The sequence below is a fragment of the Propithecus coquereli genome, unplaced genomic scaffold (assembly GCF_000956105.1).
Source record: "Propithecus coquereli isolate 6110/MARCELLA unplaced genomic scaffold, Pcoq_1.0 Scaffold5, whole genome shotgun sequence".
Lineage (NCBI taxonomy): Eukaryota > Metazoa > Chordata > Mammalia > Primates > Indriidae > Propithecus > Propithecus coquereli.
In genome coordinates this window covers 10,693,951-10,715,107 of record NW_012150840.1, presented here as the reverse complement: position 1 = coordinate 10,715,107, position 21,157 = coordinate 10,693,951, and the positions used below count along the sequence as shown (strand labels likewise).

At 38.7% G+C, this 21,157-nt stretch overlaps 1 protein-coding gene across 1 annotated transcript in view; it reads left to right on the top strand.

Moving 5' to 3' along the window:
* Positions 1-21,157, top strand: part of LOC105819743 — a 74,306-nt gene that overhangs the window by 36,165 nt on the left and 16,984 nt on the right. Inside the window, exons 3-4 of the mRNA XM_012656046.1 lie at positions 1,722-1,849; positions 13,415-13,583. Of these exons, the coding sequence (XP_012511500.1) occupies positions 1,722-1,849; positions 13,415-13,583 (297 nt within the window). The remainder of the gene's footprint in view (positions 1-1,721; positions 1,850-13,414; positions 13,584-21,157) is intronic.

Sequence of the window (21,157 nt, the reverse complement as noted above, 5' to 3'; positions counted from 1 at the left end):
AGTCAGCGGTGATTGGGCCACTGCCTGGGTGATGGAGCAAGACCCTGTCTCTAAAAAAAATAATAATTTATAAAAACGAAACTCCAACTACAAAGATGGTGAGTTTTCTGGTACCTACTATATGCTTTTTCCTATCACTGCCATGAACCCTTCACTTATCAAGGGGGTGACCCTCTTGACCAAAGCTCTAGTGTTCAAAGGAGAGTTCCCAGAAAAAAGAAATAGAATTCACAATTCAGTCAAGCCAGCACTTATCCCTGTCTCTACTTGTTATTTTCTTGTGTTTTATAATTTGCATGATGTGAAGGGAAGACTGGGTAGGTATAATTCCTCCTAAAGCACTGAGGATTTCTGAGTGTATTCACAAGACCGGTTCAATATGCCTTTAAGTTGCTCCTTCTTAAATTGGTGCACTTTTTTTCTTGCTCAGCAGCTGAGTAAGGTTTCACAAGGTGAGGAAGATAGAGAGGATTCCTAAAAAAGTAGAGAAGGCAAAATATGAAAGATATCTGAGAATACAACCAGGGTTGCAAGCAGAATCTGGGTGTAATGGATTAGGAAACAGGTCAGTAAGAGACAGTGTTGGTCATCAGCTGCTTCTGCCTTGGCTCTTCTGTGTTTCCAAAGCATAGGAGAACTACACATTAGATAAAGACAAGTAAACATAAGCATACACTTCACATATGATTACAGTTCTTTTTGAAGGTATGTGGGAAGTGATTTCCAATGTTCACTTTTTAGGAAACATCCATAAATCATTCCTAATAAAACAGACCCTTCTGCTCAGGGAATTGGCCTAGCCCTAAAAACCATGTCTTCCTGTTGAGCGTGCCCTCTCAGGATATCTCTTCAGCAAATGAAAGATGTAGAGGTAAAATAAAGGGTATAATGGTAGTTTGTGCAATCTTCCCTTTTAGATTTAAGGGGCAGAGTTTTATGGCTTGTTATAAGGAGGTTAAAGCTAACTAGAACAAGATGGCACCATAATTATTACAAGTTAGCCATTAAAAGTTGGTATTAAGAAAAGCCACCCTGAAAGAAATGACTGAAATGAAGACCATCTAGCCTCAAAAGGAAGCACGTAGGCCAATAGAAAATTATAACCCCTAGGATATAATTTCTTTTTACTTATTTACCTCGGAGTTTTTTTTTTTTTTTTTAACCTCTGTTCCATAAAGGTTTCACCTTTATCTCTGTCTAGTATTACAAACTAGGAGATGAAGGACAAGACCTTTCTGGGCGCCTTCTGGGAATTGGAAAGCATTTTCAAGTGATGGTATTGCACCTATGTTGACGTTGCCCAGATCTGCTCTTACTGCATTTTGATGGTTGATAATCTTTCTAAGTAAACATTTTCAGAAAGATCCCCCTCCCCGCCCAGCAATAGGTTTCATCTCATATCTTCATTTTCCTGATACACAAATAGCAAGGTGGAGGCAGTACAGAAAGAAGTTATCTGACCTGACTTCAGGGCTTCCTTTAGGTCAGTAGCAGTTCAAGGTTAAACACCTCCCCATCAGACCTATTTTCTTTCCAAAGATTCTGTGACACAGATGCACAGCTGAGGACAAAGAGAGGAATCCTTCTGCTAGGTAGTGCTTGGGGATTATGGCTTTGGGTGGTCTACAGACTATAGACCCAGGTGACGTATCAACCTGGACATTTCAGTTGTGGTAATCACACAATAGTCACTAGAGTTAACATTTTTCTTTCCCTTCCAGTTACAGGTGCAGAATGGACCTATAGGACATCGAGGTGAAGGGGACCCGAGTGGTATTCCCATATTTATGGTGCTGGTGCCAGTGTTTGCCCTCACCATGGTAGCAGCCTGGGCCTTCATGAAATACCGGCAATAACTCTGAAGAACTTGCTTTCTTTCAGTGTTCCCAGTGAAGATACATTTCTCCTCCCCTCCTCCCCTGCCATTCTCCCATATCTTTTCCTCTCTACATAGCCAAGATGTGATTTAAAATGACTGCTACCAACCCTGAACTTTGTTGTTGAAAATCTTCAAATCTTCATATTTTAATGGAAAAGTAAAGGTATTGTTTGAAGGAAAGCTGAAGAAAAAACTTGCTTAGAACAAATGAGGAGTTATATATTATAGAAATTCAGCTACTACCCAAAGAGGGAAAGGTCCAGTCTTCCTGTTACCATAGGTGACACCTTTTTTCTTAGCTGACATGCCTTAAAGGCCAGCTGTGTGATATTAGAGGAAGAGAGGATTTTTCTTTTTAATGATCTTTCTTGGAAAGTTTTTGTGGCCTTTATTTAATTTCTAACTACATACCTGGTGCCTATATCAGAGAAAGGAGAATGAGAAGAGCATTTTTACTTTTTTTAAAAAGCAAATACATATATACACATACACACGCTTGATGATAGTATAATAGTGATGCCTATGGAAAAGTAAAGAGGTAAGAAAGCTACTCTGTAAAGAGATACTTGTGGAGCACATATAGTAGGAATGAGGGAGTGAGCCTTAAAAGAGGATGTTTAATCTGGGTCATTTAAAAAATAATAACTGAAGCAACACATTAAAAATCTTAGAAAAACCAGTATTTCTTCTCATAATAGCAATGGTGAGGTAAGTTCCCATAATCCAGCTCTGCTCATGTCAATCTATTCAAAAAACTTTGAGGGGTAAAGGTAAATCTTACCAGTCTCAGGGCTATGCTAGTGACTTTTTTGGTACCTCACAGTCCTGATAAAGAATCAGCTGGAACAATTGTGGTCAGGGCTATGGTGATGGGACCAAACTAACCCAGTGAGAAAATTCCAAAAGAACAAAAGATAGTACCTCCAAGGCAGCACCTGAACCCTCTCAGGCTATCAGCCAGTCTTTTTGGTTTCTAGTAACAGACAAAGCTGAGAGAAGGAACTGCCTCCCTGGTAGGATGGGTATGAATTCAGCTCTGTTTCTGATTTAGTTAAAATGAGAGGGCCTGGACTGGTAGTTTTTTTTGAAGGTGCTAAACACTGGTTATAGCTTTTAATTAATAAGTTGCTTTGCATGATAAGGGAGGAAAAATGTTTTGTTTGCTTTAGGGGAGAGGGAAATTTGGTGGGTGCTTCATGGGGCCTGGAAGGAGGATATGGATGAATGGATACTAGGGAACGTCAGGGACATTGGTGAGGCAGGAACTATCTTGTTCATGTTCATTCATTTAAGGTTGGTTTTAAGCACTAAGGATAGCTGAACCAAGAGAATTTTGTAGCTTTAAGAAAGTCATTTCTATTCTCCAAATATTCTAGCCATACTTAGGTCTTATATAATTTTGACAGCAAGATTATGAGGACTTTTCCTCAGGCAATGAATTCTATTCAATTTTTAGCATGGTTGCTCTAGTAACTAAACATATGTTGATTGGACATCAGCTTTGTCAAAACATTTTACAAACAAGTAAAATGCATATCATCCATCCCAAAGGGCTTTTTGGTTCCAATCAGAAGAGAATGCTGAAAATGGAATTAGCCACACAAGCAGGACAATGTAAGTTGGTGTCAAGTTTATATTATAGAAAGCAAAAGAGAAAAGTTCCTGAGAATTGGGCCATTTGAGAAAGTTCCATGGAGGAAGGAGACAAGTTAAGGACCCTTGAGAAGCTCATAGTCTAGTTCAGAGAATTCATAAACAGGTGAAAAGTTAAAAGTATTATTAGATTAATAATTGGAAAAAATAATAAAAGAAATGGTACCATGCAGAACACAATGCAGCAACAAAGAAGATATGCGGCCAACCATCATATTTTTTTTAGATATTCAGAAAAAGAATGCTGTCACATAATGGCATCAGACTAGATTGGAAAGAGAAGGCTTTTAAAAATAAAAGGTCCAGTAAGATCAGGCTGCCTCTTGGTCAGCTGTTGGTATCGGGAGAAACTTGCTTTGAACAATCCTGGCATAACTTATGCCTTTTAACCTGAACTGTTCAGTACCTTTGAGAATCACTTAGACAGCTGGACTCATGGTAGGTTCCACGGAGAAACACTGACAGTATTCCAGTTCTCAGTTCAACCAGCCACACCATGGAGGCACAGCCCCTGGTGCCCGCTCTGTGGCTGAAGGTGCAGCTGCTTCCTTGGTGTGCGTGCTTACCTCCCAGGATTCTTCTCAAGATTTGGACATTAACTCCTGAGAGGACTTTGAGACACGCGAAGTGAAACAAATGGCAAGCAGGAAAGAAAAGCCCTTTAGTTTTTTGTTTGTTGGTATATGTAAATAAAAAAACACCTATCCTATCCCATTGTTGGCAGAAGTTTTGCTTTGGTTGATAATAGGGGCTCTGATGCACTTTAATAATTTAGATTGTCTCGGAAATCAAATAGCATTTAAAGATCAATATATTAAAGTTTTAGGCAGGAACACTAATTGTATTCTTTTGAATTTTATGGAAAACTAAAATTATTGTAGATGAGGTATCAGAATCCATTATAGGTTGTTAAAAAAATTTATGTTCTTTATAGATTGAATCTAATATTCCTGCCACTTTATAGATTGTAATAATGTTCCTACTACCTATTATGTTCAGAGTTTTGAAAATTGAACAAAGGGATTTTTAAAACACTATACTTTAAAACATTTCTCTATATTTTTTATTCTGTATTGTATATAATTCCAATAAGATATTGTTTGCTTTGATTGTCTCTATTTTCTTTTCCAAAGTTTTAACTTCTGTGTTATTGATTTAACTTAATTAATTGTGCCATCTAGCCATGTATAATGGAAAAAAGAAGTTAATATTTGTTATTGTGTTCTACGTCAGGGACTGTACCAAATCTGAATTGGTACACTATTTGCTCATGCCTCACAACTCTGAGATTTAAGTATTGTTAGAAAGAGACTAAAAATGAGAGAATAAATTACTTCCTAAGATTACATAGGTGGTAATAATAGAATCAGAACTTAAACTCAGGACTTCTGGTGCCAGCATCAATGATACTTCTTCACTGGTAGTGGTTCTCAAAGCAAGATCTCTGGACAAAAGCATCAGCATTACTGGGAACTTGTTCCTATTACTGGGAAAAGCAAGTTCTTGAGCTTCATCCCAGACCTACTGACTCAGAAACTCTTGAGCATGGCACCCAGAAATATGTGTTTTAATAATCCCTCCAAGTGACTCTCATTCATGCTATAGTTTAAGATTCACTGCTCTGTACCAATAATTAATTGTCCCCTTTTCTCAGGTTAGAGTCACCCGGAGAGCTTGGAAAAGTCCTTATGCCCAGACTGCACCCCAGACCAATTAAGTAGGAATCTCTGGGGGTGGGACTGAGGCAGCAGTAAAATAAAGTTCATGAGGTGTTTCCAGTGTGCAGCCTTAGTTGAAAACATTCTATGGCATTCAAACCTAGATACCATTTAAATTATTAAGTTATATACAGACGTTGCTCCAGCCACAATGAAAAACTTCACTTGGGCGTTTTCAGAGCCCAGCTCTCTGAGCTTCTGTCCCACGTAAGAAGTGGAACATTCTTTCACTCCTGATTTCCTAAGTACTGATGAACCTACAGGAAAATGTATGATTAGTGAATGTTTCAGTTTGTGCGTCTGTAAAATTAGAATCAAATCATAGAACATTGACACTAATAAGGATGAATTTGTCTTAGAGATGAAGAAATCAAGGCTTAGAGAGGTGAGTTAACTATGATCAGACTTAGTCTGTTGCAGAGGTGAACTTTCTGATATTTAGGTCTTGAATGTATTTACTACATAAACACATACAAAACTATCCTTTTTATCTCAGTCCACTTCCATCTTCTCTCTTTGGGCCTGAATAAAGACCAGAAAACTGATAGACAGCTAAAACGTATTGCAGGCATCATTACCGGAAGACTCCACAGTACAATCTGAGAAAGATCTAATATCAAATCCAATCAGATGAGTTCTGAGACTAATTCTAATAGTTTTAAACTAGGGACATATATGTTTTTGACAGTAAATAAGGAATTGTTAAAATATATTTAAAGAAGTGAAGCAACATAAGGAGCTATAAGGCTGTCACGTATATGGGAAAGTAGAGTTCATGTAGTTTCATGTAGAGCCAATAAAGATTTTATTCTAGTCAATTTTAGTGGAAATTTATCTTTGGACAGAGGATTTTTTCTCTTCATTTAACAAATAGCTAAAGAGTGCTTACTGTGTGCTAGGTGCTGAAGATACAAAGGTAAATAAGATATAGTCACTCTAAACTGAAATAGCTCAGCATATTAGAGTGGGGGGATATTTGTGGGTGCTCTTGATGTTAAAAGTATTTTTCTAACATTACCTAGAAGATTGAGTTATGAAGCTCTCTACCTCTTACCTATAATAGGTTTAGGTTGGTTGCTATCCTGGGTTAAGCCCTTTTTGCTGTTTCTATTTTAACTATAAATCTTTACATCCGAAAGGGCAATTGTGATCAAAAGGAAGACAGTATTTTAAGGAATTCTGCTCTGATCAGAACCAGATTCTTAACTGCCATGACTCTCATGTGATGTTGATATTTATGTATAACAAAGCACTTGATCTGCTTACCTGTAGCACTTAATGATACTGTATAAAAACCTATAAGAAAGCATTGCTGCTTCTAAGGAATCAAGTTATAGCAAACACTAGGTCTTGTTTCTAAAAGTTTTCCACAATGTTCATGTTCTTTTTCTTTTTGCAGGGGGAAAAGGGAAGGGTAGAGGGCTGAAGTATGTTTTCTAAATGCAAGTCAATTATCAACCAACAGTCATTTACAAAACAACTTTGTATTTGCTGTAATCATTAAATTTATTGACGAATCACAGGAAAATGGGATGATCCTTCTTCCTAGTGTATAGATTTTCAAGTGGAGACACAGAATTGAATCCCATTTTAATCTTGTATCTGCATTGCTGATTGAATATGAAATTTCCACTGGATACATGTGCCTTTTACCTCTAGGTTATGTTCTTCTAAAATTATTTTCCTTATGAAACTTACTTGTTTTGCTGCCTTTCTACTTTGATTCCAATGTCACATTACATCCGTGGATGTAAACAGCAGTCAGTTTCTCAGATCTAATAGAGCCCTACGTAGAGCAACTTGGAAAACATGTGGACATAAAACACTAGGGCATATCACTATAGATTAAATATGTACACGAGCCATTGAAATTTATGATGATCTCTTTTAAGCTTTGCTATTTGATACCAGATAACAGCAAATGAAATAATAGTGTACCTAACTGTGCCTAGCCAGTATTGGCATTCAATAAAAGCTTGTTGAATTTGTCATTGAATCTTCACAATCTTTTTTTCATCCTATTTTGGAAACTGTTGGCTAAATATCTATTTTTCTGCTGCCTTCTTAGAGCAACATCTCTGACAGAACAAAGAAAAGAGGAAAGAAATCTAAATGATCAATTTGAGGCTTGGCTTTGACATAGGAGATAAGGAACTGGATATTGCAAATGATAATGGGCTAACAATTATTGAATTCTTATCAATATTCCAGCTGTTGTTCTAAGCCCTTTGCAAGTATTCATTTAAGGCTCAAAACAACTGTAAAATAACTGCTGTTGCTATTCCCATTTTACAGATGAGATAAGCAGGGCATCGAGAGGTTAAGTAAATTGCCCAGGTTGTATAGCTATTAAGTAGTAGAACTAGGATTTAAACCCAAGCAGTCCAGCTTCAGAACCTCCATAAATAACCATAACAACACTATACTGTCTTCTGCTTTCCATGGCATCAGGCACTGCATTGGGCCATCCTTTTGCATACTTAATATCAAATGCTCACAGCTATGTAAAACAGTATCAGTATTCCCATTTTTATACATGAGGTAACTCAATGCTTAAAGAAGTTTGTAACTTGCTCAAGATACTTAGCTAGTCAGTGCCAGACCTGGGAATTTACTTCAAGCCAATGAGGAGTCCGCTGCTCTTCCACCATTCTAGAAATTAAAGTTTATTATATTCAATTTGATTCGACTATACTGTCACAACTTTCCATTATGAATAATAGGAAATTGCACTAGGTTAAATGTTCTATAACAATAGCAGTAGCGGTACCATTCTGTACTTATATAATGTCTGAAAGCAATTGCCAACATTTATTATCTTACTTGTATCCCTTCCATCCCCCAAAGCCTTATATATAGAAGGCAGAAATGGCTTTGTGCCACAGGATAAATAAGGACTTGTCAGAACTCAATATTGACCTTTAGCCTAAGTTAGTTTGCATATAGCTGACTTCGATATGAAGAGAAAAGGCAGTTTGTACTGGTCATTGTTGCTCTGTTACACAGCTTAATGCAAAGTTCAGACCTGAAGTCAAGTTGCTAGTCAATGACTATAGTGTGTATAGAATGGCCTTTTTCTTCCTTGATGGGCAAAGTTGTGTCAGTTATCAATTACATAGTCAATTATCCACTGCAAAACTAAGTGGCTTAAAACAAATATATTAACAATTTTCTTTAAAGATTCTCCTGGATGACTAAGGGCTTTTTCTGCTGTTATCACCTGGGATCACTCATGCAGCTGCAGTCATCGGATGGCTAAACAGGCTTAGGTAGTCCAAGATGGTTTCTCTCACATGTCTGGCAGTTAGTGTTGGCTATTGCTAGGGTACCTTGGTTCTCCCTGTGGCCTCTCAGCTTCCAGTATACTAGATTGGGCTTCATCACAGCACTGGGGGTCTTACTGAAGTATTCCAAAAAGGCAAGTCCCAGTGTGAATACACTTACCAAGGCTTTTCATTTGTCACGTTTGCTAATGTCTTATTGGCCAGTGCTGGTCATGGCCAAGCCCAGAGTCATTATTGAAGGGAACTTCAACTCCACCCCTTGATGGGAGTAATGCAAAGACTTTGTGGACATTTTTTAATGTCCATAGAAAGAAACCAGACTTAAAACAGCAAAGACCAATGGTTAGCAAAGTTTCTCTTAAAGGGCCAGATAGTAAATATTTTAGGCTTGCAGGTCTTAGGTCTGTAGTATGAAAGCAACCATAGACAATGTATAAGCAAAAGAGTGTAACTGTATTCCAATAAAACTTTATTTACAAAAACAGGAGGCCCTGCCAGACTTATAGTTTGAGCATCACTGTTAAAGACTATTGTATGTTGAGATGGACATTTAGGAGTAAAAATGAGAGGAGAAAGCTCCCAAATGTTGACCCCTTTGAGTCCCAAATTGATAAGCATTGACATATTTCCTAGGAATGGCTCTTTTTAAAAAATCTGTTCTCCAAGAAAGAGAATCCAGAGAAAGTCCAACAAAAGTTTCTCCTGGTGTAATTTTGGAAATGAGTTGAACAGTGACTTGAGCATTATCAGACCTGATTGAGCACCTTATCAGACCTGATTGAGCACCTATCATGGCCAGGACTCTATCCATGTTTCGAGGATTCACATAAAAATACTAGCTATATTGAGTACTCACTTTATAGAAGTTATTTTGTTTCATGCTTAGAATAAGCCTAATAGATCAAAGTTATTTCCCCCATTTTAAACATGGAAAAATAGAACATTAGAGATGTGAAGTTACTGTTCCAGCTAATACTAGGTTTTTAAGAGTCAAGATTTTAACCAGAACTTTTTCTGTGCTCCTTCTATACCAACACATTACCTTTGCCTTTTGGATTTAATTTAAGAGGAAAATAATGTAGAAGAATAACTTATTCACAAGGAAATTATTTGGTAATAGTTATAAAAAGGTATCCAGGTACAGATAGAAGATAGTGAATGAATAAGTATTGGTAGTTTTCTCTTACCCGGTGTAAAATAATGTGTAGTAACAGAAAATTTGAGGTATAGTAAGGTGAAGGGAGATGATTGCCATTGAAAAGATAATTTGTTAATCACAGTTCCCAAGAACAGGGAGCATGCCACACCACAGTGAGCCCTACAGGGAAACATGGGGTAGATCAGGAGGCAGAGGCAGGAGGAGGAATTGAGGGCAAGAGCCTTTATTGTGGTTTTCATTGGAAGGAACAAGTGAGGCAGGGTAAGCAAGTTTAGAATTGGCTAGTTCGAATACATTCATTGGTCTCTGTGGCATAGGGGCTGTCCCTAGTTCTCTGGTACCTGGCCCTGGGGTGATCAGGGTGAGCAGATAATGGCCTGGAGTATGAAAGCTTGAAAAAGGAGGTGGGTTGGGGTGTGGGCTTTGAATTGGTTGGTTTGTATTTGAAAAGTGCACTCCAAGAATTGGCTAACCCTGGGAGAAACAGTCCCTCCAAGGTCAGCAAGGCCCCAGATGTCAATGCATCAGAATACAAAAAATAAAAGACATGACTAATACACTGCCACTACTACTGTAGTGGATTCTATGTCCCTCTAATTTCTGCCTTTACTCCCAAATGACTGAGAAAATATCCAAAAATAAGGAAGGAAGCAAAACAACAAAAATTTAAAAACCCAAGCAACCAAAATAGGTGTTAGCAAATCCATGCACCAAAAGTTCTTAATTTTATTTTATATACCTTTCTAAGAAGCTTGGTTAGCTAATTTCCTAGCACTGCATGCTGGAGTCTGGCAATGGTACCTGCCAGGACCCCAAACAATTAATGCGGAGTGATTCTTGCATATCACAACTTTCATCTATCTTCAACCACAGTGGAACTGCATTTCAAACTTTTTAAAATTCATATCAATGTTAGCTTAATACGCTTTAGACAGGTTGTTAGGCAAATTACAGATAATTACATTAAACAAAAATCAAAACCAACACATCCCTCTTTAATGACATCTATAAGAGCTTATGTTTCTGCACATTATACTTTGTCATTTAATTACTTGCAAAATCACGTGTACTTGTGAGTGGGGAAAAAAGCTAGGCAAGCTTAGCATCATGACTAGTTTTGACTTCACAGGCACTGACCATATCTTCTTAACATAGCTGCCAACATTCAGTCCCTCTTGGAATTAACTGGGAGGCATAAGGCTGAGTAATCTGTCACCTCTCATGGGGTGACATGAAAATCTGAATTCTAAAACCTAACCCCAGTGCTAAAGCTTTCAAGAAGACTTGTGTTTTTTTTATTTTATAGCAATGCTTCTATGTACTTGCATGAGTTAAATGTTGGTAGAACAGATAGTGGAGGATAATATAACTTGCCTAGATATCAAATACATACAAGTCCTCAGGAACTGGCATAGTGGTGGAGATGCCTTGTTTCCTGGATATAAATTTTTGTATCCTCCCACTTGGACAGTTAAGATGGCTGAGTCGACATTTTTACTGTTTATTAATACCAGAAACACATAACAGTTGGAATTTGAGTCAATTTCTGGTAAGGCAACGGATTGTATACTGATAAATTTTGTATTTATTTTTTTTGAGAATTGTAAAATCATAACGAATTTCACTTATTTGGTTTAACATATGGAGAAACTGAGGTATATAGTGGTGATACTTAAGGTGAGCATTATGCATAGACAATGGAGTTTACCACCTATATAGTATGATTTGATAGGTGCTTAAATTCCTCACTGCCCCAAATTTTGTCCCCTTACAATCTTTCCGCATACTTGTAATTCCTACTCTTTACAGTTACTCCTTTAGGGCTATCTCAAGGTTCACAATAAATGCTTATTTGAATGATCAAACAAATGAGAGACTGAAGACCTATAGTCACTTAAATTGAATATATCCCTTATTTGAAAAGGATAACAAATTATTGGCTAGAGCATTATTTAGAATATATGTATATGATTTAACCCATTATTAACTTGCTAGGTACAGGGCTTTGATGGATTGGGATCCAGTAGGCTGATGTTCTATGCAGTGAAGAGTTCAAATTCAAATTTTGAAGTGTTCTTCCCATTCTGTTTTCAGCTTGCTTATATGCTATTCAGAGCAATAATGACTTTATACACTACAAATGATAAGACAGCAGGACAGTGCTCTGTGATATATATTAGTCAAAGGCTACTGGAGCTCTGAGGAGGGAATAACATACATTGCCTGTGGAGTAAGGGTGAATTCAAGAACTGGTATCCCTGGAGCTGCATTTTGAAGATGTGGAAGTTCACGGAATACAGTACTCAAGGAATAGTCTTCCTCCAGGATAGAGTATGGAGTGAACAGTGGCAGAAAAGGCAGAACAAAGTCATATTGCAAAGGGCCTTAAATTCCTTGCTAAGAAAATTAGAGTGAACATGTATGTTCTGGAGAATCTCATCATTGTTTATGTTGCTTGGATAACTTTCAGCGGTGTGGAAGATAGACTTGGGAATCACTATGGTTTTTGTTTGTTTGTTTTGGTATTTGACACTATAGTACTATAGACCTGAGTGTCATTGAAGTAGCCTAAATGTAGATCTGGAGTTTCTCCACTGGGGACCACTTACGGGGGTACTTTAATAGGTGGAAAGATGATAAGAGATTAAACCAGGAATATCTCAGTAGCAATGGAGAGGCAAGAACAGATAGAAAGATTTCAGGGACAGCATGGGAAATGTTACAACTTCACCTCTGGGTGAGGCTTTCTTTGATTCACTCTGGCAAATGTGTGGAATGTATTTTAGGCACATGTTTGTTTGTATGCCCAAAAGCTCACCAGTTTCTTTAAGGTGGGGATCATATCTTTTTATCTCTCTGTTCCTAGAACAGTCCAATGACACGCAAAAAGATGGTCTATATGGTTGTTGAATCAGTGGAAAATAGGTATTCATATGGGCTATCTCACAGTAAAAGCATTAGCATTAAAGGTTCACTGATAACTAATAAGACACTACACTGATTACATTCAGCCTAACCTTTCTAGCGATTTCTTTTAAAACCCTTATAAGATGGTAAATTCCCCATCCCACACATAGCCATAGCTGCTTGAGTAATAGCTTCAAAATACCTTTTTTGTTTTTTTTTTCCTATGTGCCAGGGAGTGTTCTAAGAAGACGTTAATCTAGACTCAGATGATGGTCCGGCGTGATGGTTCATACCTGTAATGCTACTACTCTGGGAGGCCGAGGTGGGAGGATCGCTTGAAGTCAGGGGTTCCAGACCAGCCTGACAAAGAAAGAGCGAGGTCCCAGCCCTACTAAAAATAGAAAAAGTTAGCCTGGCGTGGTGGCCCTATGCCTGTAGTCCCCACTATTCGGTAGGCTAAGGCAGGAGGATCGCTTGAGCCCAGGAGTTTGAGCTTGCAATAAGCTATGATGACGCCACTGCACTGTACCCCGGGCGACGGAGCGAGAGTCTCTCTCAAAAAACAAAACAAAAAAATCCAAATCAAACAAAAACAGAAGATGGGAAAGACCACTTTCCATATCAATTAAATGGTGACCGCAAACCGCATCCAAGTCCCTAAATCCCAATTGCACGCCCGGGTTTCAGAGTCAAAATCGCTGAGGCCCCGATTTCTGGGCGGATGCGTGAGTATGTTACGGTGGATCGATTGCTTTTGCCTGGCGGAGGCCTATTACTAAAGGACCACTTCCGGAAGAGCCACGGCGAGGAGATGAGTGAAGGACGTATTCGTTTTGGCTAGAGTTTGGGCCGCTGAGATTTGGGAGTCAGCGCCGGGCCTGATTGGAGATCTAAGTGGGTCGAAGGATTTCGTCATGTTTGCACCCGAGGTGATGCGTGCCTTGCGCAAGAACAAGACCCTTCGCTACGGAGTCCCCATGTTGGTGAGTGGGATGAAGAGAAAGTGTGGTGCTGGAGTTCCGGAAGGGGTGGAACCTCTTCTCAGGCGGGCTCAAGACTGCGGGGTACGTGTGATGTGTGAGGCCAAGGACTTGCGCCCGGGCTTGGAAGGAGCTGGCGATAGGTGTAGAGTTTTTTTTTTTTTTTTTTGAGACAGAGTCTCGCTTTGGGCTAGAGTGAGTGCCGTGGCGTCAGCCTAGCTCACAGCAACCTCAGACTCCTGGGGTCAAGCGATCCTCCTGCCTCAGCCTCCCGAGTAGCTGGGACTACAGGCATGCGCCACCATGCCCGGCTAATTTTTCTCTATATATTTTTAGTTGTCCAGATCATTTCTTTCTGTTTTTTTAGTAGGACAGGGTCTCGCTCTTGCTCAGGCTGGTCTCGAACTCCTGACCTTGAGCGATCCACCCTCCCCGGCCTCCCAGAGTGCTAGGATTACAGGCGTGAGCCACCGCGCCCGGCCAGGTGTAGAGTTTTTAGGCAGTCTTTTTCAGTCTTTTTTCTAGTCTTCTTCCCTCGCTCGTAGTGGGATCTCGGGGTCCCCCTCCTTCGCCCAGTAGTTACCGGAATCTGCCAACTTGTGAGCGTGGCATCTTTTCCATTGTCTAGAACGTGGTCGTTGTTACTGTTCTTGATTCACAGTTGAGTAAACTGAAGCTCAGAGAACGATATCACAACCAGAGTTTAACCGAAGTCTGGATGATTAAGCTTGCCTACCCCACCCCCAACTCCCGCTATATTTTGGATCGGTGGGACTAGATGTATTCAATGTAAATGTACAATTTCTGGTATTTCTCTGTCTCAGCTTCCTAGTTTATGATTTGGCTTAATTCTTCCAGGGTTATTGTGATGAACTAAATAAGACCTGCGAATAAAGTGTTTAGCACAGTGCCTGCCACATTGTAGCAGCCCTCAAATGGTCACCATGTCACAATTTGTATTTCTAAAGCACTGTGAAAGCAGCTTTGGTGTTTTTATGTTTGCATCCAATTCTGCAGAGTTCCTAAAGATGTCAAGAGGATGCAGGTTGAGGCTGACATAAAACCAGCCAGTGTTGAAATGCAGACGACTCTGTTTGCTCTTTGATCATGAGCAAGTTTTTTTTGCTTCAAGCTTTGAGGTCATAGTAAATGAAATAATTTAAGTAAAGCATATGAACAAGAGCTGCTTTCTTTTAAATACAGAATAGTTTATTGCTTTGGTATAGATGTTTGTGCAGGTGTAGTTACCAGCTTTTGCATTTAAGCAGACTAAAGGAAAGAAGTGACTTTAGAAAGGTAATGAGTTTTTTACTCATCTTTGATGAATCTGAATTTTAGGAAACTCCTTATTACGTATATTTAAAAGAGTTTAAAGATAACTGTCTTTATAAGATAATGTAGTAATTTATTTGTGTATATGACAAAAGGCATGTATAAAAACTATCCTCTGCCCCAGAATGGAGAGCCATTCAGAAGCATTGTGATTGTGATCACTGACTTCAAGTCACCAGCATGTCCCAGTAGAAGCCAGTTTGATTTTTGTTTCTTACCATTCAAAATCATCAAAGCGAAAGTCTTAAAACCACTATGCATTGAAGTACCTTCTTTGTTTCAGTTCGTGGATTGGAAAATACCACAATAGGCTTCTTCCCAAGTATTAAATATATTACTCTAGGCTGTTCTCTATGCCTGTATTGGACCTAGAAGATCACGTTTCTGAACATGAACCCTAAACATGTAAATATAGTTGGTCCTTGAACAACATGGGTTTGAGCTGCGTCATCCACTTATATGCAAATTTTCTGTCACCTCTGCCACCCCTGAGACAGGAAGACCATTCTCTCCTCTTCCTCCTCAATCTGCTCAACATGAAGACAATGACAAGGATGAAGACCTTTGTGATGAGCCACTTCTGCTTAATGAATAGTAAATATATTTTCCTTATGATTTCCTCAATAACATTTTCTTTTCTCTAACTTATTTTATTGTAAGAATATAATATATAATACATAGAATATATAAAATATGTGTTAATTGTGTAATCAGAAAGGCTTTCTGGTCAACTATCAGTAGTTAAGTTTTGGGGGAGTCAAAAGCTATATACATGGATTTTTGACTGTGCAGGGGATTGGTACCCCAACCCCAGCATTGTTCAAGGGTCAACTATAATTTTGTAGAGGAAAATATTGTATTCAATACCCTAAAGCCCATCATTACTAGAAAGAACTCAGACGATACATTCTGTTCATCATGTATCAGTCAAATGTGCTGTAATTACTATATTACGTTTATTTTCAAGTTGATATTATTTCCTCTCTTGGATAAACATTATTAAGTCATAGGAATCTTTATTCAACAATACACAGAAGAGGACTTCAATTACCAGGTATATGCTAATATGCTAATAATATTCCTTCTCTTCTAGACCACTTGAAAAAGAGAATATATTTGTTGTTTTCAACTTCCGTACTGTCCATTTAGTTCCAGAATTTACTTTTGTAATCTGACCAGTGACCTACTGGTTTCTACACACTAAAAAATTCACCCATTCAGAGAGTTCAATTCCATTGTTTTTAATGTATCCTCAGTTACGCAACTATCATCACAATCTAAATTTAGAACATTTTCATCACCTCAAAAAGAAACATCATAAAACCATTAGCAGTCACTTCCCATTCTCTGCCACCCCTTACCCCACCCTAGGCAACCACTAATCTATTTCTGTCTATAGATTTGCTTGTCCTGGACTTTTCATATTAATAGACTAATACAATATGTGGTGTTTTGTGACTGGCTGCTTCCACTTAGAGTGTTTTCAAGGTTCATTCACGTTGTAACCTGTATCAATACTTCATTCCCTTTTATGGCTATATAATATTCTATTATTTGCATATATAACATTTTGTTTATCCACTTATCAATTTATGAACATTTGGGTTGTTTCCATTTTTTGGCTATTATGAATAATACTGCTATGAACATTTGTGTACAAGTTTTGTGTGGAGATACGTTTTCACCTCTCTTGGGTAAGGTATATACCTAGAAGTGGAATTGTTGGGTCCTATGGTAACTCAGTTTAACTTTTTGAGCAAGTATTAGATGTTTTCCAAAGTGCCTGTATTATTTTAGATTCCCACCAGCAATGTATAAAGTTTTCAGTTTCTCCATGTCCTTGTCAACACTTATTATTGTCCATCTTTTTTGTTATTACCCTTTCTAATAGTTGTAAAGTGGTATCTATCTCATTGTGGTTTTGATTTGTATTTGCCTAGTGACTAATGATGGTGAGCATCTTTCAAATATTTGTTGGTCATTTGTATATCTTTTTTGGAGAAATGTCTGTTCAAATCCTTTGCCAATTGTTTAATTGGACGATTTTTCCTTATAATGAACAGAAATTTCCTTTAACACCTGGAGCGAGCAAGTGTCCTAATCTTTGTCAAGGGGCTCTGCATGCTTTTTTTGTGCATGCCTTCAACATTCAGCTGTGCAATTTACATCCACCTTAAGCCTTCACTTTTTGCTTGCTGAGAGCTTTAAGATTAGCTATAGGTGAGAGTTTAGGGCCTTTTCAGGTCTTTCTTGAGCATATACATTGCTCTGGGCATACACACAGTTCTGTTCATGTGCATGACTTTCTAAATTCTCAGGTGAGTGTTTGAGCTTTTTAAAGTCCTCTATGGACACCTGATTCCTCACATTTTCTTTTTAAGCTTTTAGGTTAGCCTATTGTTAGCCATAACTCAGGCAGTTGTAATGTTAAACAATTGCCTCTGATTTTTTTCGACAAATACCTTCTGAGAGAAGTCTGTTTGTACTACTTGAATTCCAAAACAGGTAAACTAAAGACAGTCTTGTGAATTCTGGAAACCCGAACCACCAGATCAGTCAAATAATGACAATTCTCGGGAGTGGGATTTTAAGGAGCTCCAACCCCTCTATCCTCTCCAGTGGGTGCTAAGCTTTACATCAGACTTGCAGGCTGTAGGTTTTCACAGTTATCATGGAGCTGGGGTGGAGAGGAGAGAATAGTGCCAGTGAAAAACGCCACCAAGCTCACTGTTCTTCCTGAGAGTCAGTCGTTTTTCTTAAGTAAATGCTCCCCATGTTACTGCAGGACTTTGTGTAATTTCAGAGTTCTTAAAAAGTTAAGGTGACAATTTTTCATTGCTTTTATGGAAGAGAAGATTTTTGAGGATCCTTATTTCACCATTTCATTGAGGTCACCCATTGGTTCTTTTTTATATATTCTATCTTGGTGAGATTTTTAAGTTTTCCATTTGATTCAAGAAAATCTGTAGTTGCTGTTTGAAGCATTTTTGTGATGATTCCTTCAAAATCTTTGTCAGATAATTCCAACCTCTGATTTATCTCCGTGTTACCATCTCTTGTTAGTCTTTTTAAAGTCAAGTTTGTCTTAGTCTGTTTGTGCTGCTATAAAGGAATACCTGGGGCTGGGTAATTTATAGAGAAAAGAAGTTTATTTGGCTCACAGTTCTGCACGCTGTACAAGAAGCATGGTGTCAACATCTGCTTCTGGTGAGGGCCTCAAGCTGCTTCCACTCATGACAGATGGTAGGAAGGAAGCCTGCACGTGCAGAGGTCCTATGGTGAGAGAGGAGGCAAAAGAGGGCAGGGGAAACGTTGCTAGAATCTTTTTTTTAAACAACCAGCTCTAGAGGGAAGTAATAGAGTGAGAACTCACTCATTACCATGAGGATGGCACCAAGCCGTTCATGAGGGATCTGCCCCCATGACCCAAACACCTTCCACTAGTGCCACCTCCAACATTGGAGATCAAATTTCAACATGAAATTTGGAGGGTCAAATATCCAAACTATAGGAAAGTTGTTATTTTCCTGGTTTTGGGGGAGTTTGAGTATTAGAAACTGTTATATAACTATAGGAAACTATGTCCTAATTTAAGTCTTCTACTTTAGCAGGAGGTCACCATGTTTAAGTTTAGCATGTAGGTAGTAGCCTACTATTTCGGGCTCTCTCTCTCCTGATAATTTAGGTTCCAGAGTCTTTGTAATGCTAATGTGGTCTGCTTTGTTCACATGATGCTACTGGGATTCCTGCTTGATCATGTCTGTGTGGAATGTTGTAATCAACATACACATATTTTTTAAGCTATAGGATTGATTGAGATTATAAAGGAAGTGAATAGAGAAGAATACCAAGCATCATGCCCTAGGTTTGGGGTATACAGGAGGAAACAGTAAAGGAGACAAAGAGGGAATGACTCTGAAGTAAAAGAAAAACCAGATGTAAGGGAAGAGGAGGAGAGTCTGACCAACTGTATCAAATTTTGTTCATGAAATAAGAACAGAGTTAACCATTAGATTTAGTAATGTGTATGTCATTGATGGTTGGAATTTATCTAAGATAGTGTAGGAGGAGCAGCAAGTATAGACAACTCATTTTAGAAATTTTGCTATACACTGCAACAAAGAAATAAGTTAGTAACTGGTGGGGAAGTGATGTCTAGGAAAGTTTGTTAATAAGATAGAACAAATAATAGCATTATTTATGATGAATTGTTCAGTGGTAAGATTTCAAATGTACAGGAAAGGAGAGAATTGATGAATCAGTGTCCTTCAGTAGATAAAAGAAGATGGGATCTAGTGCACAAATGAAGATATTTAGTTAGAAGTGTGGATTCTGTGGCAAGCGGTAGGTGGTGCAGTGCAGTTCTAACACTACCTGCCCTTCCGGCCCCACCACCACACACTATCTATACACAGTCCTCCACAAAACTCCCCTTACTTCAGATACCAGGTGCAAGCTATGGGTTTCTCAGGCCACCCATCTTTCTAACCAACTGGTTACAAATTCAGGTGTTAAACTACCCTTTCAGGTTGAGTAATTCACGAAAATGACTCATAGAATTCAGGCAAACACTATACTTGTGATTACACCTTTACTGTACTATGTTTACTATATTTGTAAAGAATACAAGTTAGAAACAACCGAATGAAGAGACTCATAGGGTGAGGTCTAGGAGGGTACTTTATGTGGAGCTTCTGTGTCCTTTCTCCATGGAATCAGAGCATGTCACCTTCCCAGCACATTGATGTGTTCCTTAGCCAGGAAGTTCAATCAAGCTTCAGTCCAGAATTTTTATTGGAGTTTCATTATATTAATATAGGCATGGGTGATTGAACCACTGGGCACATGATTAAACTCAGTCTCCAGGCCTCCTCTTCTCCCTTGAGGTTTAGAGGTTGAGTTGGTATCCCATAGCTCAAAGACCTAGCCCTTAAGTCATATGTTTGGCCTTTCCAGCATGGCCAGGCTCTATCCTGAAACTATCTAGGGGCCCACCATGAGTCACCTCCAGTCTCAATCCATTTGCATAGCTATAAAGTAATACCTAAGGCTGGGTAATTTATAGAGAAAAGAGGCTTAATTGGCTCACAGTTCTGTAGGCTGTGCAAGAAGCATGGCACCAGCATCTGCTTCTGGTGAGGGCTTCAGGGTGCTTCCATTTATGACAGGACATGGGGGAGCCGGCATCACATGGCTAGAGGAAGGATGCGGGAGAGAGAGGGGAAAGAGGTGCCAGGCTGTTTTTAAACAATGAGTTCTCACAAAAACTGATAGAGTAAGAACTCATTTCCATGAGGATAGCACCAAGCCATTCATGAGGGATCCATCCCCATGACCCAAACACCTCTCACTAGGTCCCACCTCCAACATTGGTGATCAAATTCCAACATCATATTTGGAGGGGACAGATAATCTAGACTATATCACCTCTTTAGCATAAACTCAGGTGTTATCCCAGGAGCCCACCATGAATAGCAAAGACACTTAACATTCAGGAAATTCCAAGTGAGAAGCTCCTTCCCAGGAACCCAGGACAAAGACTAGGAAAATTCTTTATTATGCAATATGTGGGTACTGTGATTGCAGTAGTCCAAGAAAGAGATAATGGTGGCCTGAACTAGGGTATTAGAAGAAGATATTGTCAAAAGTTGTCAGATTCAAGAAATATTTTGAAAACAAAGATGACAAAACTGAGGATTGTATTAGATATATGGGGTAGGAATGAGGAGCTTAAGATGACTCCAAAGAAGTTGACTTCAAGAATCAGATGGAAGTAATTGACATTTACTGGGATGCAAAGACTGGTTAGAGCACGTTGGGGCAGGAAGAGTGGTGGAGTAAGGATCAAGAGTTATTCTTTTATGTTAATTTGTGTATATACGTGTTGGACTTTCAAGTGGAGATGTCAAATAAGAAGGCGGGCCTTCAGTTCAGGGTAATATTTCCTATTGAATACACATTTGGAGGTTATTAAGTTATGGGGGGTGTTTAAATCCATGGAACTGGATGGCATCACCTAGGGACTCAGTGTTGGTGGTTGAGAATGGGTAGAAGAGGTATAAAGGCTGAGTCATTCATGGTACCTCCAATATTTTCAAGATGAGAAGATAAGGAAGAATGAATGAATGAATAAAAGGAAACTGAGAGGAGGTGGGAAAACTAGGAGTGTGTCTTTTCATTGAAACTAAGAGGCAAGTTATTTTACTTATACAAAGAATTCTTATGTATTGACATCGCAGGTATTA